The sequence below is a fragment of the Clinocottus analis genome, unplaced genomic scaffold (assembly GCF_023055335.1).
Source record: "Clinocottus analis isolate CAN_PGR_092001 unplaced genomic scaffold, fCliAna1.0.p SCAF_4, whole genome shotgun sequence".
NCBI classification, from domain to species: domain Eukaryota; kingdom Metazoa; phylum Chordata; class Actinopteri; order Perciformes; family Cottidae; genus Clinocottus; species Clinocottus analis.
The window spans coordinates 21203048-21214204 of NW_027176153.1; the positions used below are offsets into that span (position 1 = coordinate 21203048).

An 11157-nucleotide genomic window follows, 5' to 3' on the forward strand; every position below is an offset into this window, starting at 1 on the left:
GTTAATTTATTCTGGTATTAAATGTGATGATCACAATATAATCTGCTAGAGACGCATTTCGATGAGCATAGGATAGAAAACACTTGACAGTACAAAAACATTTGGTAGACCTGCTACTTTTGAAATTTGAGTATGTGAAAGTGCTGACTGTCAGAGTGAAATAACCCCCCTGTGTGCACACACAGCTGTGCGCATGCGTGTGGATATGGCGAACTTTGTCAGTACAGTGATGCTCGGGGTGAGCAGACAGCCGTCAACATTCTCCCCAGAAACATGCGCTCAACCAATCAGATGTCTTTTTCTTTTCATCCGAGGCCTCGGACGTCTCGTCACTGTCGTCCCATATCTGCTCTCAATCACTGCAGACGCGACTGTCAGAACACGAGAGTCAGGGGAAGCGTGCTCGCCGCGCCCCGGAGCTCATTTTAATGCAGCCTGCTCTGTGAGCGCGGACTCCCAGCTTCCCTCAGAGGAAAAGCCTTCTGCGGAGGCAGAGGTGAGCCGGGCCATCGCTCTGACGAGGGCTGCCGTGGCTGCTGCTGCCTGGTGACTTCAGTCACTGAGTCTGACAGTCTGGAGCCAAAAGGCTGACTAAGACTGGCGTTCAAAACCGCTTCAGTCGCCACGACAGCTTTTTGTGGTTCAGGATTCAAAGATTACATAAGCACCTCATTTAGCTCTGGCGCGTATTCATGCAGACTGGACTGTACTTCTTCTCTTGGGTTGTATGAGCATTTAAATGTCTCTTGATTTTCAAAAAAGATGACGTCACTATATGTTCGTCAGTCAACAGATGCAGACTATGAGAGCATTCCTGTTGAGGCTTATGGAATCGCTATGCTGAAAGGGATGGGCTGGAATAAAGAGGAAGGCATTGGACGCACCTTTAAACAGTGAGTAGTTCACTGATGCCTTACTTTACCATGGTCACTCCTAATGTAACGTTATGCTTAACTTCTTTTCTGTTGTTCAATTAAGTGGAATATGCTAAAGTCTGTAGTTTCAGCTTCTTAAATGTGAGGATTTGCCTTTTTTTCAGTTTTATATCTGAGAAATCTTTGAATATCTTTAGACTCGTGCACTCAGAACAAGCTGTGAGCACTTTTCACAATTTATGTATATTTCATATACTAACAATTACTAATATAACAATGAATCAATTATTCGGAAAAAAAATGAATCGATAGACTAATCTATAATTAAAATGATCGTTGCCACTTGAGGACATTGACTGTATTTCCACTGATTATAGTCACAACTAGTCAAATCTGTATGTTTTTGCACATTAACCTGCATTAATGGAGAACTGCAGTCGTATACAACCACTAATTACAGGTGATTACTATGTTTGAATTAAAAAAAATCATAAGGAGAAGCAATAGACTTTCTTACTTATCTCTGTACTGAAGTAGCCTGAATTTAAAATACAAGATGAGATGAGCCGCATGCACCTCCAGCCTCTTTTACATCCTGAACATGTCCATCTCTTTCTTCATTGATTTCATTCTGTCGGTCCCCGTCTACTCAGACACGTGGCGCCAATCGAACACCAGCTCCGTCCAAGGGGTTTGGGTCTCGGAGCCGATCGCTCATCGATAAAGGACCTGGAGCCCACCAGACATAAGCGCCCGCCCAAGCCAGGCGATGAGAAGGAGAAGGAAGAGGAACTCGTGATGGGTCCAGGCGGCTGCGTGCTGGTGGAGTCGGGGGCACATAAGGAACTGTATGGCAAGGTACCGCTGATCTGAAATGCGTTTGCATCCATATTCACCATCTGTTGTCTAACTACTTGTTTCTATGTATTGTTTTCTCTGAAATAAGTTAAGTCAAAAACGTTCATTCATGCGCTGCAGATTGAAGGCCTGGATGCAGACAACGCTCGAGTTGTAGTGAAGCTGGCTATTGGCGGCAAGTCTGCGACAATCAGCCAGCACGCTATTAAACTGGTTGGGCGCAAGGAATACGACAAAAACTGCAAAGACCTCAGTAAGTAACTGTCAGCAAAGAAAATGGAAAAGTTGAACATTTCTGGAAAAATGATCTGAACGCTGATAGACTTCGCTTTGTGTTGAGCCGAAGTCATTTTATTTCCAAAAATCAGTTGGCCCACTTTTCATTTTAACCAATTATGATGTATGTATTGATGTCTGTATAGAAAAGGACCAGTTTTTATGCTATTGTTGTACCTGAAGTCACGACGATGTCACAGTAGGATGAAAATGTTTGAAGTCTCCAGTTGAAGGAACACATCTTAAGTTGCCTGATGTTGTGTGTAAAAACATTTATTTGCCAAAGTGTTAACCAATTTTCATACATATTGTTTTAAGCAAAAATACCCAAAACCTCTGTGAATTTTTTTTTTTTTTTAGTTTTGGACCAAGATGGTTTTGGTAGAAGAAAAAACAAGCAACTTAAATGTCAACTTGGCCTTTGGGAAACTTTAATGGTCTTTTTTCTTTTTTGTATTTCCTGACATCAAACAATAATTGCGAAAACAACTGGCAGATTAAATTATAATTTAACCAACTAAGTTAAAGCAAGCACGTTTATTTGTTTCTTCTCTGAATCAGGTCGCCTCAGTAAAGCCCACAAAGAGAAAGAGAAGGAGCAACACAGACGGGAGGAGAAAGAGAGGCAAAGTAATAATGCTGACGAGGGAAAGCACAAGTCGTCAGAACGAGGCAAAGGAAGCGACGACAGGAAGAGGAAACACAGAGAGTCCAGTCAAGACAGGTAGGTTCTCTTCCAGCAAAAGATGTTTTCTTATTTAGAATTTCATTTCACACATTTTTTCACTCGTTCTCATTTCCATTTGTTGGTTAAAAAGCGCTAAATTTTTTCTTTTTGGAGTAAATATACTGAAGATGGGTTTTTTTCTTTCCCCCTCAGGGAGAAACCGCCAGTGAAAGAAGCACGACGGCCACCGGCTCCCCGCTCCTGGCTCCAGAGGGACTTGAAAGTTCGCTTTGTAGACAAAGCTTTCAAAGGGGGCCGGTACTACAACTCCAAGGTACCGAGATACCCCAAACATATCGCATCGTCGTTTAAGCCTCTTTTGTTTGTATCAAACTACTCGCACATCCTTTGAGTCTTTGAATTCAAATGGGTCTTTAAATTAAAATGTCTTCAAATTAAAATGTTAGAATCCAGCTGTTTTATGCCAGAGAATTAATTGAAATCAAACTCACCAAAAACAATATATATTTATCGTTTCATAATTAATGAAATAACTACTGGAATAGGAGCAGTTAAAAACCTATTTAACATGTTACTCAGTCACAGAAAAGCTTCTAAATGATGGGTTTTTATTTAGGTGTTAACGTCAGTCTTGTTTTCTTCTAGATGCATGTGGAGGATGTCCTGACATCGAATATCTGTGTGTGTCGAACCGAGGAGGGAAGACTGTTAGACGGTGAGTCATTAGTGTCCCCTCAGGTGTTACTTTATCAGTTCCTTGTTGACATTTAACATCAGCTGATTATTTTTTTGATTTTTTTTTTTTATGGCAGACGTGAAGCAGGACATGCTGGAAACCATCATTCCTAAAAGTGAAAACGATTCCATAATGGTTGTACTGGGCGAGCACAGAGGACAGGTAAGCAGAGGATCGATCGTCTACCCTGCAGGATACGTGCACTGGTTTGTAACTTCGACTAATTGGTGTGCGATTGTTTGTTCAGGTCGGCCGAATCCTCCAACGGGACAAGAACAAGTGCAGAGCGATGGTCCAGCTGGACCGACATGACGAGAAAGTGTTCACTCTGGATTATGACACCATTTGTCAGTATGTGGGAGCAACAGACTGATGATTTCAAATACTCCTTGTCCTTCATCACATGTGAAATGTCGTGTTTCTGGTATATAAAAAAAAATAATGGATTTTAAAGTGTTGATATTTTGTAATAAAACATTGTAAAGACTTGTGTTTGTGCAGATATTATTTCAAGATCTACCACTGAGCCACAAAGAAAAGTTCCAATGAGTCATTACCACAGTAAACTTGAGATTTATTAGCAAATAAAGTCCACTATTGGCTTTTAGTACAACAACAAAGTCAATCTTTAGATCATATAAAAAAGTATTTACAACATTTCTACATGTTTGACAAGAGAACTTGAGCACTGGTGGTGTAAAAAGCTCAGTGCTCAATTTCTGACATTTACACATGTTTCAGAATGAAAGGAAAACTTAAGCGTCTGTCTGTTACAGCAAAAGGAAGACGAACTGTACAACCGTGTCTTTGTTAGTTGTTTCCTGGGAGCTCTGCTTACTCTTTGGGAATTTGGTTCGCCGCGTTTGCCCGAAGCACGGCCCCCGGACTCGGGTAGGGCCGCTGCTGGAACAGGGGGCCCGCCGCTGTGGTGTCTGCACCCGTCTTTGCTTCATTACGCTTGGGCAGGCCAGTCGACCACGAGCCCCTATAAAAATGAATAAAAAGACATTTGCTTTAATAAACAGTTGTATATGCTGCTCATACCATTCAAAAGCTACTCCACCAATTGTACACATCAAATTCATGTTTAGTACAACTCTGACTTTCTTATGTGATGGTTTAGGCAGGAAAGATCCAATGAGAAACGATGCATTCAATTGCATTCTGGGAATTGAAGGATCCAGCGTTTTTATGGAACAAAAAGACAAAGAGCTTGTTAAAGCAATATTACTGTACCTTGGGGCATCAGAATAAGCACTTGGATCCATGGGGTCCATCTCATCATCTTTTCTCCCTGAAAAGGAAGATAAGTATGTAACATACATTCATGTAAAAGAGCATCATTCATTTGTGAACGCTTGTGTCTTAGCACGCTGACGTAATTACCTCTTTTGTTCTTGCTGTACGGTGCTGCGTCCTCTCTCCTCGGCTTTCTTCTGTCTCTGTCCCTCCCTTCGTCCCTCTCTCGGTCTCTCTCCCGCTCCCGTTCCCTTTCCCGCTCTTTTTCCCGCTCTTTTTCTCTTTCCCGCTCCCGCTCTCTCTCCAGCTTCTCAAACGGCCTCTCAATTCTCTCATCCGCTCCCTCGGCTGAACGATGTGAAAATAAAATAAAAGGCAATGGTCAGCAAATAAACCACAAACAAACTGCAAAATCTGATTATTTGCCAAATGATGATCAGACCTGTAATTATTTGTAAGTCACACACCAGAAATACATTTCACAAAGATTTCCATTTTGATACGATTACAGTGGTGATCGTCAATATGTGCTGTGTCATCAACATGTTGTTTCAGAGGCTTTTAAATGCCATACCTCTAATTTTCTTGGCAGGTTTCATCACTACTGCAGATGGGTCATTTGGGGAAAGCCAGGCCACCAAATCTGTCTCCACATTCCAGTAATAAGGAAGACCACTGAGGAAAAATAAATCAAATGGTTGAATTAGCATGAAAAAAAAGCAATGATTGAGGTTATATAATAATATTAGGAAATGTATTAATTTAATTTATTTGATGTGATGATTAAAAATACACTACAACTCAGCATTAAGCATCAAGAATACAAATATAATGAAGCAGTAAGACTCATTTCCAATGTACTTCTGTTATAAAACATACACAAAGTAGTGGTGTGAATCATCATAAAATCTAATAAAATATAGATTTACCATATAATATAGAACAGCAAAAGTTTATTGCAAGTCATCTTTAATATATAAAACGTATGCATATCTAAATCAAAACTAAATGTGCTGACCACAAAAATCCCTTAAGATTATTTTTAAATAAATGATGTCAGTGCCAGAATAACTTGACATTCCCGTGGAGTCTGTTGTAAGAATGTTGTAAAGCGCATAAGTACGTACCACGCAGTGTCAAACACTTTGTACCAGTTTGGGGGAAGACTCTCCACTCTCGTAGCTTCATAATCCACATTATTGTCATCGTAATCCTCAGCAATAATCTCTTCATCTGCCTCTGAATGAATTGGAAAAATAAAAGTTGTTACATGACACATGGAAAATGAAAAATAAAATGTCTGAAAGATTGTTTATTATTACCTTGATCTGACGGTTTAACAATCCCTCTCTTGGCCAAGCGGGCCAGCAGTGCAGCGGGTAGAGGCATCCTGCAACAGAGAGAAGAGAGGTAGGATTAACTCGTCATGATGATGATGATGATGCTGATGAAGATGAAACAAGACAGGAATCCATCAGCCACAAACTTCAGCAGCTAGAAGCAGAGAAAATCTTTGCAACATAGATAAATGTTTTGGATTTCCCACCAATGGCCACTCCTGAAATATGATAGGCCACCCCCATTATCCTGAAGTATGATGAATACTTTTGGTGATACATTATACTTTGAATGTGTTATTTTATATGAAATATTTACTTTTGCATGTTGTGTACTTTTGTATGTACAACTGTAGGACTTAAGGAATAAAGTTCAGAAGCTTTATTTTGCATTTCTAAAGTGCCATTCTTCTTGGTGTTGTGATCGGCAAGTATCATTATCTTTTAAATAAAAATTGCCCCAGTCAAAAAGAGATTGGACATGCCAACAATGTACCAAAACAACACACACACACACCACAGAGCTAGTATTAACCAACAGTAATACTGAGCTGTAAAGAGGCAGGGTTGAAACGTTATCTACTGTTGCTCGAATACTTTTGACTACTCGGATTTGGATAAAAGGTCTTCTATAAAAGATAAAAGAGATCTTTTACATTTGTAAAAGAATCTCTTTAAACACAATAGGACATTTATTTTCATTAAATACGTGTGTTGCACCCCCCCACGCTAAGAGACACCAGTGTGAGCAACTGGATGATTAAATATCGATTAAACGCACTCACCTGAGCACTTTGTAAATACTCCCAAAACTCCACTAACACTAAAACTTCCACTTCCAAAAATAACTGAATGAATGAAAATGAATGTAACGCTACCTTTCTGTTTTTAAGACAATCGCCTCTTCGGGGGGACACGACTTCCCGCAGCAGCACACGGCGCGCACAATGATGACGTAGCACGGCTCTCTTCACGACAACAAACATGGAGGAATATGCGCGTGAACCTTGGTGAGATTAGTATGCATGAACATTTCCTCTTCGTTGCGTATTCGACAACGTAACCTCGGACACTGATTTGCTTTTCCACGTCATGTTGAAGTTGTCGTGACAGTGAACGGAGACGCTCTGTGCGTTAGCCGGCTAGCTTAGTGGAGGCTCAGGGATATAAAGAGATAAAGATGCGTTCAGGGACACAATGCTACTGAGCTGAGCTCCTGCAAACTCTTACATGCGTGTGTCTTTTTGAGTATGGCATACAGAGATAAATACACCACGAAATATAATTCACACATGTGACTCATTAAGGACTGTGTAGCTTGGTTTAAAGCCTCCACTGCCCAAAAGAGAGAGACTACAGTATTTAAGTTAACTAAAGATCGATCCTGAACCAGCTCCTACAGGGATCAAGATGTAAGATATGTGTATTGTCATATGCACAGATAACAGGCATTACAATAAACTAATCAAGGCTGAAATATAACTTGCATATGTAGGGTTCTTGCAACAACAACAAAAAAACCCTTATAATAACTTTTAATATAAGATGAGGTTTACGTTTAGACAGAAATAAGCAGTTAAACTAAATATATTTGTTTTATAGTATTCAAATTATTTTGTGCATATTAGGCTACAGTTGTACAATAATATGCATTTAACTCGCTGTGTGGGACTGCAATTAATACCAATTTTATATTTTTCATTCTTTTTCAGGTTAATTTGTTAATACTGAAGAATACCAATTTTATATTTTTGCTGATAATCTAATATCTAAGCAAGTGATCAATTGTTGTTGTAGATTAAGTTTTTGTTCTCCTATTAATCAGCTAACTGTTTCAGCATATGATGGTGCAACAAAAAGGTCTGAAACATTTGGATGCAGCTGCTGAAATAACAGACAAAATCATTGCAGTAGCAAATTGTGAATTCTGTCGGTTCCAGTGTTCTCTCCATGTTAAACTATTTTGAATGACGAGTGTCTGTGGTTAAATGTGTAGCTTTGGATTGCCTTGTCTATTTTTTTGACATCACATAATTTATCCTGTGTTAACTTTGTCTTCCCGTGTGTTCTTAAAGTCCCTGGAGAATAGTGGACGACTGTGGAGGTGCTTACACCATGGGTGCCATTGGGGGAGGGGTGTTCCAGGTGATCAAGGGCTTTCGTAATGCCCCTGCAGTGAGTTCACCACATCATATTAATAATACAAATAATTATGATATGCTCCAACACTAATCAGAGTTTTGAAAGGCAGAGCATTCAACAGTGCTCTAATGTTTCAGGGCGTCGGCTACCGACTGAGAGGAAGTGCAAATGCAGTGAGAATAAGAGCTCCTCAGATTGGAGGTGAGGTCGTCTTCTTTTGTTTCCTTTACTGTCGCTCTCAGAGTCTTAATGTGCATATGGCGCATGCTAGACATACATAGCATCACTCTCTGTGTATATGAAATGATTCTCCTGCAAAATAGTTTGCTCATTGTGGGAGCCAGAGCTCAGGTGTAACATTTACTTTTGTCTAAAACTAAAATCCAACATTAAACTAGACGTGCAGGCACTCATTGGCTTATTTTTTGGTGGTTTTCAGGTAGCTTTGCTATATGGGGAGGACTCTTCTCCACAATCGACTGCGGGTTGGTTCGCTTCAGAGGGAAAGAGGATCCTTGGAACTCCATAACAAGCGGTGCACTTACTGGGGCCATCCTGGCAGCACGCAGTAAGAGGAGGCCCACACATCCCAACGACCTGATCTCGTCCAATCAAGTGTGATTCAGTGAATTCTGTGTTTTCCTCCAGGTGGGCCGTTAACTATGATGGGCTCTGCCATGATGGGGGGGATTTTGCTCGCTCTAATTGAGGGTTTTGGGATCCTCCTGACCAGATATACAGCACAGCAGTTTCAGAACCGTAAGTGAATCCATGCAGCGTCACATTAAACCATGACAGCATGCACCATACCAGAACCCTGCAGGTATAGCTCGCCTAAACGGATCGCACTCATCTGAATGTTATTCATCACACCAGTGCTTTTCCTTCTATGACAAGCCAAACATTGTGTGCTGTGAAACTTGTCGGTAGGCCAGAAATGCAATGTTCTGAGTAAAAGTAGACTCGTATTTACTGAACTGAAAAATCCTTCTGTGGTGCCATAAGTCTCTGTGCACCAACACATAGCGGATGCAACAAGTTGCAACATAAATTTAAAAAAAACAGACAGGTTATTGGTAACAATAGCGAGTGTGCAATACTTATTTTACTAATTTATAAAATATCTTTCAGGAAAAAAAGGCTTTTTTCTGTGAAATGTAGGAATCCGCCATTGTATAAGTGGATGAAGTAGATTAATTGAATGTGTATTATTATTCTATTAATACCATATATTAGCAGGATACTGCCTAGAAACCTTAGAAAATAACTTTTTTTGAAATAACTTTCTTGTTTTCTTCAGCTATTCCTTTCGCAGAAGACCCCAGTCAGCTGCCTCCAAAAGATGGAGGTGAGCAGCAACCGCATCAGGGGGCAAAAGAGCAGTTTCAGTAGAGCAACCGGGGCGGAGACCAGCTGTGGACGCAGTGAGTCGAATCCGAGAGCAGGGAGGACGCCAGACATTCCAGCACGTGTCGGGAGGACCAGGATGTGGAGACACTCGTCTCTACAGTGGTGTCAAGAGTAGGTGCACCATGTACGTATACCTCAGGGGCTGAATACTGTGAGTTTATTTATTTATTTCTGAGTGAATGTTTGCGACAAACCTCATGTTTGCACCTTCCGGCATCTCATGCAACATGCTCTGTATCAACGGTTACTCTTCACTGTGATGGGTTAAATATGCAATTCTGAAATGTGTATATGAATCCATTTTGATTATTTGACATTTAGGCAAGAGCAATATATTAAAGGAATAGTTTGACATTTTGCGAGTGTTTGCCTTGGTGCAGAGAGTAAGATGAGAAGACCAACCCTGGATCCAGCAGTCTGTAAGCCAGACCGGCTTTGTCCAAAGGTAACAACTACACATTTCTTATTTTACACGCTGTTGTGTGCCGATTCTTTCTTGGCCAGGTGCAGTGACTTGCGTCGTGAGTTGGCATTTATCTATTCATGTGATTCTTAGCAAGGAAGCAAATGGGTGTATTTCCCGAAACGATAAACTATTCCTTTAGTCCTCCAAAGACGTGACATGTGTATGCAAAGATTTAGTTTTTTTAAAGGCTGCAAGGCAGAACAGTAGAGAAACAAGACAAATGAGACGTCAGTGAGGTTTCATCTGGGAGGAACGGGTATTCTGGGAGCAGCGAGTCTGAAGTCTTAAATTATGTGTCAACTGTGACAATCAAAACAAAGAAAAGTGTGTTTTTAAAAATGTGTGCACTTATGATGCTCAACACAATCTAAAGCCACATTTTGTTCTCCGAAGCAGCGTTTGTCACGTTGAATCTTTGTCGAGTAGTTATTAGCTTAACTACTAGAAGGATGAGCACAAAGCGTGAAAAATAGGGACGAGTTCCCTAAAAATGATGGCTTGAATTGCTTCTCCATGCACACGCCGAGCACTTTGAGCACTGCGTTACCCATCAAGCACTTTTTAACGTCCATCTCTCTGTTGTCTCTGAGATGGTTCAGTGTTATCCTGTGTGTGTGTTTTACTGTTAAACTGTGTATAGAAAGAATGTTTATTTGTATTGTCTTAATATATGCATCTTGCAAAAGCAGATTAAAAAAACAATAAAGGCCTCAATGTTCCTTAAGACTGTTTCTGGTGTTGTTCTTTTTCACGTGGCCGCAGCTTTATGAAGCTTAAAATAATGCAGTGGCGTGAGATAATAACCGGTGAGATTACAAACATTACTTGGACCTCGGCTGACTCACAGTGTCTCTCCATTTACTGTGAATGCGCGCCCCCTGTCGTCTCCCAGCGGGTACTGCACCCACCGACTCCTGTCCAAGGTCCTGAAATACTCCTAAATACACCTAATATATACATCCGGACAATACTTCTTAATATCTATGTTCTGTTGAGCTACAACTTTTGCAATAAAGCCCCACGGAGCCACAGAGTTTCTCCCCCGAGTCTTCCTCCACCTTCCTCTGGACAGATTTCCCCTGTCATCCTTCTAAACGGCTCAACTCGTTTAATCCTGCTGACTGACCACC

The 11157-nt window shown here is 40.7% G+C and overlaps 3 protein-coding genes across 4 annotated transcripts in view; 2 read left to right on the forward strand and 1 right to left on the reverse strand.

Moving 5' to 3' along the window:
• gpkow (G patch domain and KOW motifs) overlaps positions 1-3922 on the forward strand; it is a 5278-nt gene extending 1356 nt beyond the window's left edge. Inside the window, exons 4-11 of the mRNA XM_068597851.1 lie at positions 787-893; positions 1529-1733; positions 1854-1986; positions 2571-2733; positions 2890-3010; positions 3343-3412; positions 3510-3595; positions 3681-3922. Of these exons, the coding sequence (XP_068453952.1) occupies positions 787-893; positions 1529-1733; positions 1854-1986; positions 2571-2733; positions 2890-3010; positions 3343-3412; positions 3510-3595; positions 3681-3806 (1011 nt within the window). The 3' untranslated portion in view covers positions 3807-3922. The remainder of the gene's footprint in view (positions 1-786; positions 894-1528; positions 1734-1853; positions 1987-2570; positions 2734-2889; positions 3011-3342; positions 3413-3509; positions 3596-3680) is intronic.
• Positions 3923-3990: 68 nt separating this feature from the next.
• Positions 3991-6944, reverse strand: pqbp1 (polyglutamine binding protein 1). Of its 2 annotated transcripts, none has more exons than XM_068598551.1 (7): positions 6888-6944; positions 5995-6062; positions 5800-5911; positions 5247-5347; positions 4820-5020; positions 4670-4727; positions 3991-4418 (listed from the first exon to the last, which is right to left on the reverse strand). In XM_068598551.1, exons 2-7 carry the CDS (start codon positions 6059-6061, stop codon positions 4268-4270), a joined length of 690 nt encoding a protein of 229 aa, XP_068454652.1. In that variant the 5' UTR covers position 6062; positions 6888-6944; the 3' UTR covers positions 3991-4267. The 2 variants fall into 2 exon arrangements, with proteins under 2 accessions (XP_068454652.1, XP_068454653.1); XM_068598552.1 differs by having other exon boundaries at positions 6795-6927.
• A 10-nt stretch (positions 6945-6954) lies between these two features.
• timm17b (translocase of inner mitochondrial membrane 17 homolog B (yeast)) lies at positions 6955-10662 on the forward strand. The gene is made up of 6 exons (XM_068598553.1): positions 6955-7019; positions 8085-8184; positions 8289-8352; positions 8591-8719; positions 8800-8910; positions 9452-10662. Exons 1-6 carry the CDS (start codon positions 6994-6996, stop codon positions 9541-9543), a joined length of 522 nt encoding a protein of 173 aa, XP_068454654.1. The 5' UTR covers positions 6955-6993; the 3' UTR covers positions 9544-10662.
• Positions 10663-11157: the final 495 nt, after the last annotated feature.